Raw genomic sequence first — 20,744 nt, 5'->3', positions numbered from 1 at the left:
TCTCGATCCTGTCATTATCCTGGAACTCCCGATAATGAATAGGGGGACCTAGTCTTTGGAAACCTATACGAAATCTGATGTTGGAGATACGTCATTACTCTTTCACTGACGGGGTCACTTATACGTCATTGGTCTAAGAAAGGTGCTGATGTACACGGAGGTGGTTCCCGTAAATTTGGAATAGTAGCTAATGAGAATTGCGTCATAAACATCTTTAATCAGCTGCTTTTCAGCCAACGAGGATGTAAATAAACAATCACGATATTGTCAACTTTCAGTCTTTGAGCTATTAAAAGCCTCAGCAATAATGTTAAATCTGCTCCTACTAGAGGAAAAAAATCCATATCTTAGAAATCAAAATAGATTATGCGAAGCAGTTTATGTGAGGTTGCAGATATTTACAATTTGACTTGCCTTTCAAGGCAATTGCTCAACGCGTTCTTGAGATATCACCGATCGAAACTTGAAAATTTTCAAAAAATAAGTACGGAAGGGTATCTACAGTATTTAAAAATCAAAATTAACCGTTCAAAGGCGTTAGCGTAGGGTTTCAATGCGCATCGAGACGGTACTTTTCAGGACAATTGTTCCACCTTTTTCTGAGATATAGGGATACGCATTTTGAAAAATGGAAAAAATAGATACCAAAGTTACCCTGTATTTGAGAAAACAAAAGAAATTTTGGAAAACGATTTGTGTATTGTATTTATGTATATAATTTCAGACGTTTCTTGAAGCAGTTACTCGAGGTGTTCCCGAGATATCACCGTTCTGATTTGAATAGTGGCAAAAATAGATACTTCGACTGATTTAAATAGATGGATATTTTCAGAAAAGTTGCAACTCTAGCCACGATAAACTTACTTGAACCAATAATATATTTTTTTAAACGCTGTAACCTTTCTTTGATCTCGCACATTAATTTTCAAGATCGCAACACTCGATCAAAAGTTTTAATGCAAGATAATCACGTATTGGGCCACACTATCGATTTTATAAAAATTTGATACACAGTAATAGTGTCATAAATTTGTATACATTAATCATATTTTTTTTGGCAGATAATGCATTATGTTGGTTCTCGATAAACAAGCCATGACATTGAAACTGTTCCACTTAAAAATCTCAACAACGCTGTTCCCTTTATGATATATGTAATTGAATTTATGATTATTGGAGCTTAATGCATGATAATAAATTAATAATGAAATATATTTTACATCATGTTTTTACGTAATAGCATTCAGTTACATCTCTATCTTGTATGATGATTATTATAGTAATGATAGAATGAAATTGTGATAACGTATGTATGTGTATAGTTCTTGAGATTTCATTCTCCCACAAATTAAGGAATTCTTCAATTTGGACTTAGAAAACTTTGTTATAAATTTATTCAAATACTCTAATCTTCTCTCTTTTACCATTACTAATCTGTTAAGTACATTTACGACCTTATTTCCCAGAGATCAAATAAATTTACTACAATATATAAAAGCTCCTCTTGATATTTTTTATAACACTAATTCACGTCACGTCATCGGCAATGATCACCATACATACATAGCTGTAATTGCCATTTCCGAAATCAGGTATTTCTGTTATTGTTCTCTTCCAAAATTTCCCACAATAAATTTATTTGTGCAGCAGGACAAAGCTAATGAATGTGACCCAAAGACATTCCCTACGATTTGCTTTTTCAGGCACATTAGCGTACAAGCTTAATATTAATTAATACATTTGAAATAAAAAGTTGAAATTTTAATTAAATTAACCTAACAGAAATTTGATTAAAACGTTTCAAGTTTTTACATTTAATTTAATTGAATTCTCACTTTTCAGTTTGAAGTATTTAACAATAATAAAGTAATTTTGTTTTACGAATATTTTTATAAAATAAAATTGAGTTTGGCAACAAAACGATACATGTCAAAGTGATGTTTGGCCTTCGACATGTGATTTATAGCAGCAAAAATTTTAATTATTATCTGAACCAGTTTTTTAGGAAACTATGGTGCGATCTCTTCACTCGCAACTCTAATTTCAAGCGCACTGCGTAGAATTTGTCGGCCGCAACCAATCAGCGAGCGGCTTCGTAGATTATATATCCGACGAGTTTCGCTTTATTAAGTTAGCAAAATTTGCTGCTTAGTGTCTGGATCTGTAAACCCAAAAAATATAATATAAATGTTTGAATCAGTTCAATGAGTGTATATGTGATATTTTGTTATTTGACACTTTTTCTTCTATCGTTTACACATTCCCTTAAAAAAAACTAGTAAAAGCAATAAAGTTCCCCGCGAGTTGTAAAGAAATATTTGACTAGAGTAATCTGCAATTCAGCTGTGGCGGAATCCTAACACAGTTATCGTAAGTTAAAGTGTAATATTCGCAAAAAGTTTATATTACACCGGTACGAGAATAGAATTTTGGATCTCGCTGTGCTTCCGTATAAGATATCGCCTCAAAGGCAGGAAGGAGAAGTATTTTGTTTGAAATATACATTCTCAACTTTTACCCGAACCTGAATATTGAATCAGGGCTAGGTGGCGGTTTATTACCCCAGTCGCCTCATATTTCTTAAGATTAACTCTGGCTACTTTATCAACGTTGTTTGGCAAATTTGTCCTGACAATAATCCCTTCGGTCAATTAAACATCCTCAAAGGTCAAGCGAACCTTCCCTAAGCATCCTCGGGCCCTTATCGTCAAACTACACATTAATAAACCCCTAAAACTAGTTGGCGGAAGATTTATCACTGCTGTTTGGGGCAGTTTATTTAAATGTCGATAACAAAAGATGAGAGGGGCACCTGCTATGGGCCTTGTAATGGGTCTTCACTATTCACACGAGATCTTGAATAAAACACTAAATGGGTTTCGTATTCAGATCGTGTTCTCAGCCTCGGTGATAAAGTGTCTATATTTTTATCTCTGCGGGAACTTAGCCTAAGAAAGAGGACTATTTCAAATTAAAATGCATCGGGTTTTTGGTTTTAATAACTTAATTTTATTTTTACTACTTTTGAGGTTTTAAATTTAAAGCTTAACTCGCGTTTTATTCGATTTTTATTGCCGACGGTAATTAACCTACTGCTATGGCCACCCAAAAGTGACATCATTCGTTTCTTCTTTCCGTTTCAATTTTCGGACCTCGATTGCTTTTGAAGTAGATGAAGCCCACTTTCGTCGCGTCATTATGGACCCTTTGAAAGAATTAACCGAGATCGCTTAATTTCCTTAAAAGCCCTCGACAATGCCATTTTCATTCCTAATGGGCTCTAACTTACGGTTATTATAGCTGTAACAAGGAACGTTACGACATTAGAGTAACAAGAACAAAATCTAAAAAACTACTATTAGAGTTTTCAGGCAGGTACCTATACACGGAAATACATAAATCACACGTAGGGCAGCCAAAGCCCTTTAGCTGCAGTTATAATTTACGAGGGGGTAGGGTGGTTCAAACAATAATTGAAGTGCTCGGAGGGGTAATGAACTCTCTGTCTTCTAAGTGGGCACATTTTTCACTTTCTAAGTGGGTGTCTGGGACATTTGTTTCGATAAGTACAGGACCGAATTGGGCCATTGCAGAAAGTTGGGTGAAATCTGCGCTTTGTAAGTAACTTTGATCCATTCGAAAAGCTCCAAAAAACAAACGACTGAATATTACTTCAGTATTAACTACAAAGGGTACTTCACCATTTACCATGGCAATTAGTCGTGATGGATTTTAGCTATGTCACTTTTAAAATATTTTTTCTAGTTGTGAATTTTAAAATTCTGAAAAATTTCTTTTTTAAGGAGGGGTCTTATTTATCTTAGAGATTTCGCTAGCCCCATTCTTCACGTTTCTTCCATTCTCCATGAGGTTTTTATTGTTGCTCTCAACAGAAAATCTTCTTTAGTAGGCTTCTTCAGATTGTATTCTGTTATTTTTTTATCATCTATTTTTTGTATATGCTTTTCCTCAATTCCTAACCTTTCTTTTACATAGAATAACATCCAAAATAGGTCTTCATAAGATTGATTTTAATTGGGTTCTTCTCCGCTGCAGGAAATCTTCTTTGGAATAATTTTTTAGGACATCAAAGCTACACTTAAATTTACTTATTTGCCACATACAAATCTCGTATTGAAAAATTCTTTAAAATCGAAACCCTCATCACCGATCTCCTCTTCTTTGTACGAATATTGAAGTGTGTCGTTGTACATTTCCACAAGAAATTTATATGAACTTCAATCACTAATGTTCCGTTAAGAAAATAATTTTTGGAGACCCGAATATTCATGTTCCAGTAGTCCCCACACATCCCCTTACTATAAAACTAAAATACTATACCCTAATACATTCAATTTTCCACCTACCTTAAACCCTTCAGGTCCCATTCTCAATAAAAATAAATTTTATTGACCAAGTCGTTTAGATGGGAGATTAAAAATATTCAAATTCAAATCATTTAGTGGCCCCACTTTAACAAGCACCCCGTAGAGATGAGTCATAAACGATTTCTGATAGTGAGATGGTTAGAAGCCAGGTATAGTCATAAATCAATTCGAGTTTTTGGGGCAAATTTTATTGGATCCTTTAGGATTAAATAATAAAGGAAATTAGCAAATGATAAGATTGTATGGTTTCATGACAATGATAAATGATTTTAGTCTGAAGAAGAGGCGTTAATCAAGTGAGTTTGAAGGAGATTCTTGTAGTAATAGGCGGATTCCTTTAAGGTCCTGTCGTATGTGGTGAAGTTCACTTCTACCAAGCCAAACTTTGCTCTGAAAAACTATTTAAAAAATCTAAAAAAACAAAAAATAAAGAATTTGTTTACCTGTATAGGCTGTTCCATTCGAAAGAATCCAAGAAGCTCCAATAAGTGTAGCCCAGAACTTTAACTCCATCCTCACACATTGCCAGCCTAACTTGCTCTAACATGCTCTGAAAATCACAAATAAATCCAAATCTTCAACTTCAATCTTGCCCTACCTGTATAAACTCAATCCTGGCCTTATCGCTAGTACCTCCAGTATCAGACATACCATTCTCCGATATCCACAGCGTTGGATTGTTGTAGGTCTCCTTCATGTGTGTGAGAACTCCTCTTAGAGCTGGAGGATGGATCTTTTGAAATTGGATTCAGTAGATTTGGTGTACATGTTTAAGAAGACTTACTGCAAACCCAATATTGGTGGTAGGCCAGGAGGCACTTTTAAATGAGTCAATTTGCTTGTCATGGGTCCATGAGGTGGTTAAATTTTGCTCGGCCATTTTCACTAGCTGGGCAGTGTAATGGTTGAGAAACATTATGTCAAAAGAACCTCTAACGATGTTTTTCTCGTTCGTAGTGAAAGAAGGGAGTCTTGAGGTAGTAAAATTCTGCTGAGCGCTGTTTTGGGCCACTACATCTTTCATTATTTGCGGATAGTCTCCGAAAACCAGGGGATCAGCAAACCAACCAATCTAAAATAGATATCACAAAGGTACGAAAAGTATAAAGAGCGTGTAAGAGAAGCCTTACATCGAACTTATTGGCCCTTTCAGCTGCCTTTATATTCTCAGTGGTGTTTGAGTATGGTATGTTTTCGTCAAAGTTCAGCACGATTCCTAATTTGCCTGTAAATTTTACCAGTTTCGAAAAAACTTTTCACTATTTTGTTTCATACATACCTCCTTGAGAATACTTGTACTTGTCTTGATACAACCTGTATGTATATGCGTGAGCTAACAGCGCATGGTGCCCACAAAGGTACTCATAAGTACCGAGGGGAATGTGCGTTAAATGCAGAGAGTGCACCGTTGCGGGAACGTCCTGGCAAAATGACCGGGGCTCATTAATCGTACACCAAAGCTTCACTCTATCACCAAAAAGCTGGAATAGGAGCTCTGCGTAATCCACAAAATCGTCCACAATTTTGCGATTGCTCCAGTCTCCCAGATAGGTGAGAGCGTAAGGAGTGTCCCAATGGAACATTGTCACCATGGGTTCAATTCCAGCCTCCTTCAACCCATCCAGAAAGTTATTGTAGTAATCTATTCCTGCCTGATTCACCTCAGCTCTATGACCCTTGGGCAAAATTCTGGTCCATGATATTGAGAATCTGTAATAATCCACTCCGATTTCCTTTAGAGCTTCAATATCATCCAAATAACGATGATAGGAGTCTGAGGCAACATTTCCATTGTCATTGGTATATTCGTTTAGATACCAATCCCACCATGACTCGCCCTTGCCATCCTCATTCCACCCGCCCTCGATTTGATAGGCTGACGAGGCTGTTCCGAATTTGAAATCCTCCGGGAATGTGGTTAGGTCGCAGTCTTTTGGAGCACACGATCTGGGGCTACAAGCTAGGTTCAAACAGAAGTGTATTGTCTTCACTAGAGGCTTACCCTATGGTCCCAGCAGTTTCCATAAAAAATGCTGCGAAAATTAAAAAGTTTACTAATCTTTGGCCTGTCATGATTGTGACGAAGGACTAAATTATTTTTCAGCTGTTGTTTTGATTTGAAGTTTTCTCGTACTGAATTGTGAGAGAATTAAAGTTTATCACCATAATTAAGTATATAATATCTGTTTGTTCACGTCCTTGAGTGATAGATAGTCCCGAGTCTACGAACTACAAAGATTAACTAAGGGAAAAACGAGAAAACTCTAGATTTATTGAATGTAATTCCATTTATTACTAATTCTTCACTTTTCTCGTAAAGTAAACTGCAACGATTACTTTACCTTATCAAATGTAGAAGTTCCAAGGACGATCATAAATTTCCAATGCCAAGGCTGACTTAACTATGATCCTTTAAGTGTTTAATATCGATAATGATGTTAATTCGTGATAATTAATCTATATAATGTTTTATTTGATGTGAAGTAGTGTTGAGCCGCGGTTAATTGCCTTGGAATATCGCCTCTATTAGTACCCTCCCACGACTTAGTCTTGCCAAAATTTTCTAAGTTCATTCGTAACTTGGAATATTATGAAAATCTGTGAAATTTCTGCATCTTAATATGCATGTTCATTGTCGAGATCTTTCACAAAAAAAAAATAAAACTTCTTGACGTTATTTATGGCCCATGTCACTTCAGGCTTCACTTTTGTCTTATCTTTGCGAATTTTCAAGATCGATAGTTTATTCAACAAATTCTAATTAAAACTTCCTCCGAACAAACTTGATCTTACTTCTGTCTCAATTTATCCGGTGCTGCATAAAAGTCGTGACCCAATATTTCTCGTAAGACAGACGACTTAGGTATGGGGTATGGTATAGAGGTTCTATAAGCGCTTTGAGAAGGTTCATATTGACACATGCCGTAAGGTGGCTCCGACCCGAACGCGCCGCTCTGCGCCGCGCTTTTAAAATCTGCTCTGCGCAACGCGGCGCACTGGGTTGACCGGTAATCTGCTCTGAAGCGCGTCAAACTGTACAATTCTACAACAAGGGCGAACAAGATCCGGCAAATGTCGTTACAACAAAGAACGTTTATTTTGAACGGGCTGGTAAATAGATCCATTGTCTGTTGGATTTTGAGTTGAGCGACCGCTGATTTTAATTCAAATAGTACGCACGCGTCAACTTGAACAGAGCACAGAATTAATTATTCTTTGAAACATTGTGTACCACTCAACGCTATTCTGCGACAAACTGCGTGGTTCAGTGCAATATTTTAAAGCGCGGCGCAGCTCGGCTCAACGCGGCGCCTTCGGTCTGGAGACGCCTCAAGAATAATGTTTCGAGAAGGCGAAGAAATTGAAAATTTTAAAATGTTAATATTGATTTTTGGGCAAAAGTTTTTTGTCACAATAACAAGTTATGATCTAGTATATTGGTTAACAGGATTTCTGGAAATTTTATTACGACTTTAATCTTATAATCGTAAACCAAAAAATATATTTGTGTTTCAAACAATAGCGGCATTAGTAAAATAAATTTTAATAAAATCATAATGCATTAAAAAAAATCGTAAGATAATTTTGTATACCAAAATCTTTAATTATTTGGAAGAGATTTTTAAATAAAAAACCTTAAACAATTTCCTCGGCTAAAAATAATCAGATGTGTTCGCAACACTTTTTGCGATTTTATTGGGAACCAGCAGTTTTTGGATATCTTAAAAGTATGAAACTTTCCAGTACCGTAAGTTGGTCGGAAACCTTAAAGGAAACTTTCTGAAGCCTGGAGAATTAATATTGGTCAAGTCACACAATGGAATCTAAGTGTTTTCAGGAGTTTTCCGCGATTTTTCAAAATATTTCGTCGGACCCGTAGTATATATTAAAGGCCTCATAAACTGTTAAAACTAGCCGGTAATGAAAGTTTTAAGCAAAGTTTGTAAATTTAAAGAAAACTTCTTGAGAACTTGAAATTTTACAAAGTATTTTCAGCAATTTCTCAGGAATTTTGAGCTATTTGAAAATAATTTACTTAATCCATAGACAACAATAAAACCAAACTTTGTATGCAATTTTACAACTTTTATTCCGCATTCCGTTTTCGTTCACAACAAACAAATTTTTAAACAATGCTATTAATCAAACGAGTTTTAATGAGTTTTCTATAATATTGCGAAGAAAGTTTTAGGGTTCTCTGTAGGGTGTCAAAGTTCACGTGCACCAAACCAAACTTTGCTCTAAAAATCCAGAATTTCGTATTTCAATCTGAAAAAATAGAAATTCATATTGTACCTATATTGGCTCATCCACTCAAATGAGTCTAGTAAGCTCCAATAAGTGTATCCAACTATATTAATCTTGTCCTCACACATGGCCAGCCGAACTTGATGTAGGACATCCTAAGTAAAAAAAAATCTCCAACGAGAATTAGCATCTTTCACTTCACCATACCTTCAAAAAAGAAATTCTATCAGTGTCGTTCAAACTTCCTCCAGCGTTGGAATATCCATTCTCAGTTATGAAAATTTCAGGAATCTTATAAGTGTCCTTAATATAGTTTAAGACAATTCTTATGGAAGCGGGATAGACCTAGGTAGAAATTTTTATCTATTTATTAATGACAAACGTTGATTAATAAGAAAATTTACCGTCATATCTATATTGGTTAAAAGCCAAGAAGAGTTAACACTTAGAGTAATCTGTTTATCATTGTTCCATGAAGGGCTGATGCTAAAATTCGAGAGGGTGACCAAATGTGAGGTATAGTGATTGACAAAGAAGATATCATAGGAGCCTTTGATGAGCCTCTTTTCAGATTTAGTGAACGAAGGGAGTCTGGAAGTTGAGAAGTTTTGCAAAGCACTATTTCTTCTTACTATATCTTTCATTAGTTGAGGATAGTCGCCCTTCACTAAGGGTCTTGCAAACCAATCAAACTAAAATTAATTTTGATTGGTTTTTAAATAAAATCATCTTCACAACTGACATCAAAAGTGTAAGCCCTTTTGGAGGCCTCTAGATCCGCGGATGAGTCAGTCAGAGGCAGATTTGCAACTATATCTAAGACTATTCCGATCCTCCCTATAGATTTTTTGAAGATGGCAATGTTCTCTAAGTTTTCTTTTCACATTCTTACCATTTTGACGACGTTTGTACTTCTTTTGGTACAATCTGTAGGCAGAGGCATGAGCGAGAAGAGCGTAATGACCGCAGAGATAATCATAATTGCCTGTAAGAATTTCTGGAAAAAAGATCGCCTGAACAGTATCTGGAATGGTTTGGCAAAAGGATCTAGGCTCATTGATGGTAGCCCACAGCTTTACCTGTTAGTTTATATTAATATATCGAAAAGAAACAATATTGTTTTAAGCGAAAATACCCGGTCGCCAAACAGCTTGAAAACCAAATCTGCATAATCCACAAAATACTGCACAATATGAGGATTAGTCCAGCCTCCCAGATAAATCAAACTATTCGGAATATCCCAATGAAATATCGTTACTAGAGGCTCAATCCCTTTCTCCTCTAATGCATTTAACAAATTATGGTAATAGTCCACCCCTGCCTGGTTAACTTCGTTGATTAATCCTGAAAACTGGCGTCAAAACAGTTAAATAAAATCATAATTATATTCCAAACCAGTAGGTAAAATCCTAGACCAAGATATGGAGAACCTGTAAAAGTCCGTACCAATGGACTCCAGTGCTTCCACATCATCCTGGTACCGATAGTAGGAGCCACTGGCACTGTTCCCTCCAGTTGATGTGACAAGGTTGCTATTGTATAACCAGTCCCACCAAGACCTACCTTTACCATCCACGTTCCAGGCACCTTCAATTTGGTACGCTGAGGATCCAGCTCCAAATTTGAAGTTGGGAGGAAATGAGGAGGTGTTGCATGATTTTAAATTAATTGTTTGGGATCTAGGAGAATTCAAATAATTCTGGAAATTCATTCATTTCATTGAAAAAATACTGACTGTATAATATAGAAACTGAGAAATATAAATAAAGGTCTCAGAACCGACATCGCTGTAGGTAAACCAAGTAGTTACTAACCAAAAAACTGTAAATGCTTATGATTTTAAAACTAAATTGGTCATAAACATTTTACAGTCATATATATAGTATATATATACATATATATGTATATATATATGTATGTATATACAGGGTGGTCATTTAGTGCGGTCTCGGAAGATTACGGCTAAACAATTTAATATTTTGAATTTCTTTTTTTTGCGTTATATTGAACTCAATTATGGGTATATTCTAAAATTATTTTCGTTTGTACAGGGTGTTCTAAATAAGTGAAAAATATCAAAGTCATGTTTTTTTAAATAGGACACCCCATATATTAATATCGTTTTAGATTTCTTGAGAAAAATAAATGTAAGTTTCATTAACGTTTACTTGTCCTAAATCTTAAAGATTTCGAAATAATTAAGTTTTTTTAAAAAAATCATGCAATTTTAAAAACTTTGTTTTGAAGGAAGTTTAAACTGGAGTAAATCGAAATTCATACCAAACCTTAGATATGAGACGTATTTTATGCCAGAGTTATTAAAATTGAAATATCTCATACAGTGCGTCCAAAAAATAACATGAAAATTGTATTCTTTTTGAAAGGAAATAACTTGCTTAATTTAAATAGAACACCCCATATTTTATTACTCGAAATAAGAGATAAACATATGACTAATCAAAAATCGTTACACCTTCCTATACCTAAATGTATCGGTGTTCTTCGAAAAATAAGATTTAAGAAAAGGTAACAAAATTAATAATTATTAGTCATATGTCTATCTCTTATTTCGAGTAATAAAATATGGGGTGTTCTATTTAAATTAAGCAAGTTATTTCCTTTCAAAAAGAATACAATTTTCATGTTATTTTTTGGACGCACTGTATGAGATATTTCAATTTTAATAACTCTGGCATAAAATACGTCTCATATCTAAGGTTTGGTATGAATTTCGATTTACTCCAGTTTAAACTTCCTTCAAAACAAAGTTTTTAAAATTGCATGATTTTTTTAAAAAAACTTAATTATTTCGAAATCTTTAAGATTTAGGACAAGTAAACGTTAATGAAACTTACATTTATTTTTCTCAAGAAATCTAAAACGATATTAATATATGGGGTGTCCTATTTAAAAAAACATAACTTTGATATTTTTCACTTATTTAGAACACCCTGTATAAAACGAAAATAATTTTAGAATATACCCATAATTGAGTTCAATATAACGCAAAAAAAGAAATTCAAAATATTAAATTGTTTAGCCGTAATCTTCCGAGACCGCACTAAATGACCACCCTGTATATAATTTACCTTAAGTAAACAAAACCATTTATTTTTATTATTGTCTGCGAAATCATTATCATTATATTGTCAAACAAGGCGGTTATAGAATGATCATTACGTGCATATGTTGAACTTGAGATATGAAACTTTCCAAAAAACTGAACGATGGTTTTGTACAAATAGGTTTTTTTTTATCAATGACTTTGTGTTGGAGAAAGTTACTGTAAGGAATGTGCTAAGCATTACATCTTGTGCTACCTTGTTGCCAAACTGAACGAATTTAAACGAAAAGTGCGTAAAATGTAGAGAAAATATTGTGTTTTTCTGCAAATTTTCTTAGAAGAAATTTACCTCTATAAAATTTTTAGACAAATTTGTAGCAAACTGTTCTTACACATCTCAACGCTTCCTGTTTCAGAATTTTAAAGAGTAAAATGGCTCTATGAAAGTTTACAAAAAATTGTTTGCCGAAACTCCTTAAAGATTTCTTTAATTCAGAAATTCAACTCCTTGAATATTTTTTAAGGGACGCCTCCCTTATATCTATCTCTCGCAGTTTCAGAAATTCAGAACCTCATATGCCGTCTTCAGTTAAGGGAAGACTAGACCGAAATTATACAGAACTCTGAACAAATTCGAATAACCCTAGAAAATGTGTTCGAAAGATGCGTTAGTGTAAATCGAACTAACCTTATGGAATTTCTGGAACTTGAAATTTTCTGCAGTGACCTTACCAAATCAATCAAGCTTTCTATGAGGTATAAAATCGCCAAAATTCAATCGAGACCCCGATTGACTTCAAGGGAGTTTCGGGAACTTGAAGGCTTGATCTTAGGGCATAGCTTGGCGGTATAAGCCCAGTCCGTTTCTTCTCACAATTTCAGAGATGCAACTACTGACTCCGACCGTTGCCTATTGAATGAAAATTGAATAAACCTGTAGGACTTTTTGGAAAGAAATATTTATAGATCATAATAGTGTGTTCGACGGGGCCCGAAATCGGTCAATGTTCCGGAATGAAAAGTATTATAATAAAAGATGAGTTCGCGTCCAGTTCAGTGGTTTCCTGTGGTCTGACCGGACAACTTCCGCTCTCCATTATATGGATCGTTGTTTCTGAAGCCAAAATATTCATCTTTCCGACTTAATCTTCACCAACTCGGGGCACACACGCGAAACAATAAATAAACGACGAACTCACAACATTCCGATCATAAATCTTTCACCTAAGCAACTCCCCCTCCGAACAACTCCCAAAACAACCGAAATTAAGTAACTTGACTACCAATAAATTCTAAATTTTTTATTTTTAGTTTCGAGACGAGATGATGCTTCTGAAATGGACCGGAGTATGCTTTTGGTATGCGAGAGAGCAGGTGCGAGCCGAAGGCAAAAAGGCCGATCATCAGATGAAATATGCGGTTAAAGTTGAATAATCTTCGAGTCGGTTTCAAGACGATTGATTTTTCGGATTTAATTGGTTTATCGAGTCACTGTGGCTTTAGTAAATGGGGAATAATGAATGAACTACCTGGTTTTTAATTGTTTACTGCACAGGAAGTTCCGATACCTATAAGTAATGATTTAGAAGACTCGTTTTTCTTTAATTGAACTGGAGGTAAAAGACGCATTAGGAAGGATGTCGTAGCGCAGACTGTGGCATCGATGCTTCTTTGCTCTCTTTAAATACCTGATTTGATGGGCAAGGAATTGAATTGAACCTATCGGAGCTGTAGTGCCAAGAGGGAAGAAGAAAAGTGGGAACAGTAGACAAAAAGGGAAAAGCTTCTTCAATATTAAAAGCCTGGGAGGCACTAATGATTTAAGGTGTACCGAGTGCTGCGAATATCCGAAAAATCATCCTGAACAAATAGCTTCTAAACGCTACTTCGTCGAATATAAAATAATCCTCAAACACTATAAGGAATCCTCATTCTCCCTGGTACCTAACTAGAGCTAGTAGGTCTTATTCTAGCACTCCAAACTTTCCTGTAGCACGCCACTGACCATTGGTCTACAGAGAGTTCAATCCCATCTCAAATTTGAAATTTTTCTTATATGATTTTTTTCGTATTAAAATGATATATAGAAGTCTTCATTTTCCCTAGATGCAGTAAATATGCTTCACAATAGGATTTATCGGGTGAAAATCTGCAATAGAGCCTCTACATGGGTTTTCCAAATAGCATTATAGAGTAATTACGAGAACTATAATTAATAGAGCAAATATTCGATTCATGTTTAATGTATTATTATGATCTAAAATAATTACGGTACCGCAAAATGGGTGGCATCCATCCAAAAGGGCCGTACATAATGATCCCCTCAAATACAGGATTAATGATTTTATATCAGACATGTTCCGGTTTCGGTTGTGGCTCCTGTAAACGGGACTCATAAAAATAATTGATGGCCACTTTCAAACATCTTTAGGAGTTATTAATCACTTGAAAGGAGATTTTTCTCTTTTGTTGCGGTGTCTTTATGGGGCCTTGGGCGAGAGTACAAGATCATTTGAAAAATATATTCTCATTAGTACGGAGCAAACGTCAATCTCGAAAGATCCCAATTTCATTTTCCGGATCTCGCCGAATGTAATTAAACAAGGTTTCTCTTCTCTGGATATATTGGGATTTTCCCTGAGGAATGCCACGGAATATCGACAGAAATGCGTCAATAGTGGAGAGCAGAGAGAAGAGATATTTTTTTGAAAGCAATTAAACTTTACTTGGCGGAAATATCGCTGGCAAATCAAATGCATTATACGGAGGGCTGCTACAGTATAACTCGTTTCTGAAATCATAAAGAAATCGACGTCGGTTAAAGTGGAGCAAATTAATTTATTCTTTCTTATTCAGCTTTTTTTCTGATTTTGATGGTACGTCATACGTCAAGATTCAATCTTGGAACCTGAACTAACTTGAACTTCGAAGAACAGCTCTATGCATCTTAAATTCTAGATTGGGCTTAAAGCGTTCCTTATTTTAATTTTGGTCCTTAAGCTGGTGATTATCTCCCTTCGCAGTTCATTAATATCACTAAGTACAGATTTAGGAGGTCTTCGCTAGTGCCTCATAAATAATAATCTCACGGGGAAGGATCTGGTGAGAGTGCCGGCCAACGTATGTCTCCACTGTTTGAAATGACTCTACTGGGAAAGAGCGCAGACAAATCATCAGGCAGTCATAGGAGCATTTGTGGCTTTGAAACGACATATTCTTGAACTGTAAATTATGCAATTTTGATTTCGTATGATTTATGGTTACTGGCATTCCGACGGTTGAACTCCAGACCCGAAGCCTTTATATAGCTCACTAGAAACCGAATTAATGCAATTCACAACTTAAATAAATACTAACTTCATAAAACTTCCACGATTGCATTAGAATCGGAAACACAATCTTAATGGGTACTTTTTAAACTTTCCTTCTAATGAGTTCATTAACTTTCAAAGGCTGCTTTCGATGTCAAATAAAAGTCTTATTTAACTGCAACTAACTTTTCAGCTTTTGTTACTTAACTCGTCGGCAAATTTATACCGGAATTATACGAGTTTAAGGGTGCATTAACCCCCATTCCAGCCGCTGCTCCCCTGTCAGCGCTATGTCCACACACTGACCGTTAAATATGACATATGTATATGCAGATCTATTGTCGGACTTCGGTTTATGAGGCAGGAGACCGATATTTATAGCAGGGAGAAATTTCCAGGAATGGTGTTTTGGTCTGTTTGATTGAAAGGCCGGCAAATAGTCCCTGATGTTGTCACTGTGCAAATCGTGGGATGCCAGATTTGTCAGCTACAAATGGCCTTTGAAATAACTGCGATAGATCAGCCTCAATTGAGAAATGCACCATGGCCTAGAGGCTAATAGATCAGAGCATTGGCAACTTGACCTTTCGCTGGACGTTACCCTCCCCATCAGAAAAGTTTACAAGACATTTACTATCAAGGTTATCCAATAATCATATAAGTGGTTAGTATCTGATTAGTCTGGCTAATTGTACTTTTTTTTAATTTTCTGTAGTGGTGATTACCCCATGTGGTATTTGTTAGTGTGCCCCAATAATCCCTGCCACTGTGTGAGGCCTTATTCCCCCGAAGAACAAACGAAAGAATGAACAATCCGCGTCAAACCTATGTAGCACATTCGCAATATTTTATTTATTATTTTTACTTATATTTCATTACATTCACGTAATTTATGCACATTTCGTATGCAATTATTTCCTTGACCGACCAGCCGAAGATATATTTATCACCTATACATGTCACTTTACACAGCGAATGATGGCTGCGCTCTCAGCTACAGGGGGCTTAAAATTTATGTTTTGAAATGCCAGCCCGATAATCTCCTTAAATCATGCTTAATTAGCCGTGAAATATTCATCAGCAATGATGCCTTTAACAGCTCGTTATCGGACAGTGGAGAAAAGAAGCTTAAATATACCTTAAACGTAAGTAAATCTTCTTGGAGGTGCGGCTGGGCTGCGAGTACAAAGGATAAGACTTAATGAAAATATACTTGTAACTGTTGTAAAATATACAGAAAACTGATAATAATAAATGAGCGGAAGCTCTCTGAAAAGACAATTAAATACTATACTAAATCAAAACAGCTTGAGGCCTCTTTATTTCATCAAAATTGCTGGAAGCGTTTGAGTTAAAAATCGGTAACAGTAATAATTGGGGTTGATAGTCTTGTTCCTTGATACCCTATTTAAAGCAAGCTGGTGAGAGAAATTAAAACCAGTGCTCTTTACAAATTAGAGCAGGCACAAAGTGCCCTTTGAAATATTCTGGCTTTGTTTCCATTACCCTGATTACAGTGAATGATCAATTATTATAGTCTATAACGTTTGGGTAATTTTATTCAAGAATAAGAAGGGCGAAAGGTGTTGTTTGGAGCTTTGAGCACTGCTCTGCAAATAATATTGCTTCCGCGGTTATAAACTGACGCTATAACCGGTTTTAAATGGAACTTTCTCCATTATGCCCTTTATCAGAACCTTTAATGATGTTTTCTTGTTGTAGGGTAAGCAGTCTTCCTGTCTTCTAATTGCTGATTATTTTCCGTAAACAGCAATCAAGGACCATGACTGAACAATCGCTATTAAAATGAAGGATTCGAGCCAGTATTCCGCTCCTCTTACGTCCCGGATACATACCCTATTTTTCCCCTATCCACTTGCCATTTACAGACTCCGTACCAATTTTTATAAGCTCTAACATCTTCATAAAATGAGTGCTGAAAATTACTGGTTAGAACAGTGACGAATTTTTAAAAAGTGATAAAAATTCACTTATTTAAAAAAAAAATTCCTGTTTTTAATCCCACCTCAGTGCGCCTCTGATCCTTGCAATATCGACTTGAAATTCACATTTACCGGAGAATTTAACGAACTTTGAAATTTCGAGCTTTGTTTACAAACTTTAAAGACGCTATAAATCAAAGTGTAGATATTATGTCCCTTCCATTCCACCAGGACGCTGTTTCGGAACGGTTCAAGACCTCTTCCGGGCAAGCGCATTGCTTTTTTCGAGTTCGACTCTGCTGAGACGGATTCCTGAACGGTTCTGCGACGGTTTCTTAAGCGGTTGGAACAAACCTATTTCCCATTTTTGCATTTTACTGTATGAAATTTTGTTAAGAATTTGGAAATGGCTATTAATCCTTTGTATTTTGTATGTTCAGCGTTTCTTCGGCTTAAATTTAAATTTTATTTAAATCTAGGTGTCAACCCTTATCTCATATTTTTCCCTTTGGTTAGGTATTTTATTGACAATTTGTTAAGGTAAAATCATGTACGTAATACGCAGTGTGGTGCAAGGTTTTATTTAAAACATCCAAGTCTTTGAAAAAAATTTAATTAAAAGATCAGGTCTGCATTCATAAAATGACGCTTAAATAATGGTTCCGAAGATCCGAGACGTCACATTAAAAATCTAGTGGCACCATCCTCTAGAGAGGAAAAAGCGATGTTTATGTTTATCATCGGGCCATAATAATGTGCTTCACAACCTTGGTGCATAATATACGATTATTAACGACAAAAAATGGTGAAGGAGCTTTAATCGCGCCACTGCTCTACAAATATCGCCTTCGTGGTTATAAACCGAAGCTGAAGCTGAATTTAATTGGTTATTAAACGTCGGAAAATATTATTTACGACATTATTAGAGCCTCTTCAGAATATCAGTGCCCATCATTAAAATAATTTTTATTTATGAGCAGAATTGATATACTTCTTCATTTAGTCAATTATCATTAGACTTTTTTAGGAAACGAAACCACAAGTGATCTGAGAAAACAAGAGCATTTCCTACTTTCAGCCTCACACAGAAACTCATAACAGATTAAGGAACACTTGCCCATCAAAACCACCCCACAAAAGATGTAACTCAATACCGATCAAAGGAACGAAAAGACACCCATGAGGGCGCTTTTGATCTCCCCAAACTTAGGGCTTTCGACTAGATAGCTGAGTTGGTTCCATTATTATTATTTTGTAAACGAATAGGCAGCTCCATTGTTTAAGATTCTGAAGACGCGACGATAAATCAGCCTAAAAGGCCGTGTGTGTAAATTACATGAACTGCGGGGTGTCGTGTGGAATCACCTTAAGATTACGCAGCACGATTTAAGTTTGTGGTTTAGAAGAAGAGATGGATCTTTTCCTGGGTTTCAGTACTAAGTAGCGAAGAAATGAAAAGTAGTGTGGTTCTGCTTCTAGGTGGTCAGGCAATAAACCTAATGGCTTTAATCCCTTTAAGTAAATGAAGCGTATCTCTTATGATAAGCAAAAGGATTAGGCGTAATAGGATCGATTGATTTGTACGAATTTTCTGATACTGTTGATGGCCCAATGATTCATTCGGGCAAGGCTTGTCTGTCCAATGAAGATAACGGTTTTCCGATTTTAATCTTTGAATTTAATGTTCTCGCCGAGTTTCACAGCCTGGAGTAACCGTCGAAATAACTCCTCGAAGACGCGCACGACTAAAATTTGATTTACCCCCTTTGCGACAAAGACATCAACTCACCCTAATCCTCACAAAAGTCCAAATTTGCCAGAGGCGCATATACATATATATTTATATTTTTTGTGGGGAAGTGAATTTTTATGTGAGTCTTATATACCGACAAATTCTTATTTATCCCCCATTTGAACCTTTTCCCAAAACTCCGGGATATCTTTTTAATTTGTTCAGGGTGTTATATATGGCGTTGCGGGGCTTCGCCCCGCGTCGTCTCTCTTGATTTATTCGCGACCATCTAAGGATTGACCCGAAGCCTTTCATGAAATTTGCTTCCCTTTTGTAGGCTTAGTTTACCCGGTTATGTTTTATTTTATAGACCATAGTGAAAGCTTGGCTTATTCCTTTCAAAAGAGGGACAGTTTTTGAGCCCCTTTCCAGGGCGCGTTTGTACTAGTTTTAGTACAATTCTTATAGCTGTTTCACTGTTGGGAGAAGATGGCTCATACTAAAAATAAAAGGAAAATTTTGCTGTGGCATTGTATTGTACTGAAATGGGTGGACTGATAACAGTTCTCTACCAAAGCACTTCGCTCAATGTAAGCCTCTGATTGGTCATCCCCTATTATTTTCGAGACTTGCGGCCCAAACATTGGTCTGCTGACTACGTCAAAACTCTGTCTGGCCAGTCCTCCCCAGGACAGAGTTGGCATTCTGATGTCTCAAAGGAGCCGATGCTGTGCGAATGAGTCAAGAGCATGTATGAACTTTGAGAAAGAGGAATTCAATTTGTTACTCTCAGATTTGTTGATGCTCAGAAAATTTGTGGGTAGCCCATTGGCCTTTTTTTCGTGACACCCTGTATAGAGTGATCATTTATTGGCCGAGATGGACAATTTCTTTTTTTCGACGAGTGCGGTAAGGTACTCATTACGGGCTTACCAAGTTCTTCCGCTACCTGTTTAATTTTCTACGAATTCCTTCCAAATCTTCTTCATTAAAAAAAAATGAATATGTGAAGCCTCTGGACAAATTGAAAATGAAATCAAAAGGCAATGTCGGTAATTCCCTAGTAATATCTTCAATTTTAAGCAGAGACGAGTTGACCTTCATGAAACAAAACTACCAAGGTCTGCCTCACCAGGCCACTTTCCCCCACTTTAATGCGGCTACTTACCGAAAATTGCTGTAATTTTACCATTCAAATTGGTGTGAAATGTTGGATGCTGGTAACCAACGTGTAATTTTCCTATCGGGCACGTAATCGATCAGCGTTCTTTAATGATGGTTACCTGGAGGAGCAAATCGGCTACTTTTAACCGTCAGATTTCAATGTTAGTATTTTCTAAAATAAAGCAGAAGTGATTAAGGACTTCTATAAGTCAGGAAAAGTCGTTAAGTGGCCTTACCAGGAGCAGTCTTAATCGTTGAATTTGTGAGAGATAATAGAGAAGAGTGAGAAGAGTCTTTGCTGTTTCACGTGCGCTATAATTCGACTTTGACTCAGAATTCTCCTAAATTTTTAAAGAAAATTAGAAGCTTTCTGCTGCTGAGCAATTCGCACGTTTCTTAGACAAATATTAGCACGTCACTGAAGATTAACGTTATCGTGCCTTACATGTCATTGTGGTAACGATGTATCAGGTTTTTGCTTCTCACAGCTTAAAACGCGCTAATTAGCAGTTTTGTTGCGAATGTTGATACTGCTGCAAGTTTCCTTACTGAACTTGCTTGATTGCAGCCTGACAAGCAATACACGCCGACTTGGGCCTTTTTAATTCACGAAATCTGATAACATCTAGATGCTGGCGTCAAAGCCCCATCATTAAGCTGTTTACGTAAATGAATGAGAAATTACTCCGGAAAAGGCGTCAGTGTGGCAGTCACTCCTTCATGCAACCCATGAGTGAAGCAGCTTCCTTTCGTGATCATCTCAAATTTATCTACGGGATGTTTCAGAACTAGGAGATCAAACTTCGAGGGTTTGTTCAGTGCAACGATAGAAACCTTATGAACATAAGAACCCGTGTCCGCAAATGTCTCTCTAAAACTCTACGGCTTTATGAC

At 36.2% G+C, this 20,744-nt stretch overlaps 2 protein-coding genes and 1 long non-coding RNA gene across 4 annotated transcripts; all 3 read right to left on the bottom strand.

Annotated features, from left to right (window-relative positions):
• Positions 1-4,554: 4,554 nt before the first annotated feature.
• On the bottom strand, positions 4,555-6,641 carry LOC136341650 (myrosinase 1-like). Of its 2 annotated transcripts, none has more exons than XM_066286850.1 (7): positions 6,391-6,641; positions 5,668-6,335; positions 5,519-5,613; positions 5,173-5,460; positions 4,987-5,121; positions 4,832-4,938; positions 4,555-4,778 (listed from the first exon to the last, which is right to left on the bottom strand). In XM_066286850.1, the coding sequence occupies exons 1-7, from the start codon at positions 6,459-6,461 to the stop codon at positions 4,658-4,660; spliced, it is 1,485 nt and encodes a 494-aa protein (XP_066142947.1). In that variant the 5' UTR covers positions 6,462-6,641; the 3' UTR covers positions 4,555-4,657. The 2 variants fall into 2 exon arrangements, with proteins under 2 accessions (XP_066142947.1, XP_066142946.1); XM_066286849.1 differs by having other exon boundaries at positions 5,668-6,341; positions 6,391-6,639.
• Positions 6,642-8,453: 1,812 nt separating this feature from the next.
• Positions 8,454-10,497, bottom strand: LOC136341651 (myrosinase 1-like). The gene is made up of 9 exons (XM_066286851.1): positions 10,372-10,497; positions 10,032-10,315; positions 9,772-9,980; positions 9,529-9,715; positions 9,379-9,473; positions 9,041-9,328; positions 8,844-8,981; positions 8,685-8,791; positions 8,454-8,629 (listed from the first exon to the last, which is right to left on the bottom strand). Exons 1-9 carry the CDS (start codon positions 10,419-10,421, stop codon positions 8,515-8,517), a joined length of 1,473 nt encoding a protein of 490 aa, XP_066142948.1. The 5' UTR covers positions 10,422-10,497; the 3' UTR covers positions 8,454-8,514.
• Positions 10,498-12,394: 1,897 nt separating this feature from the next.
• LOC136341654 (uncharacterized) lies at positions 12,395-20,240 on the bottom strand. The gene is made up of 3 exons (XR_010732526.1): positions 20,087-20,240; positions 19,855-20,022; positions 12,395-12,610 (listed from the first exon to the last, which is right to left on the bottom strand). It is a non-coding gene; the product is annotated as an uncharacterized lncRNA (long non-coding RNA).
• Positions 20,241-20,744: the final 504 nt, after the last annotated feature.

Source organism: Euwallacea fornicatus, chromosome 10, assembly GCF_040115645.1.
Source record: "Euwallacea fornicatus isolate EFF26 chromosome 10, ASM4011564v1, whole genome shotgun sequence".
Taxonomy (NCBI): Eukaryota; Metazoa; Arthropoda; class Insecta; order Coleoptera; family Curculionidae; genus Euwallacea; species Euwallacea fornicatus.
Note: the sequence above shows the minus strand (reverse complement) of the source record. Positions and strands in the feature narration are given on the sequence as shown.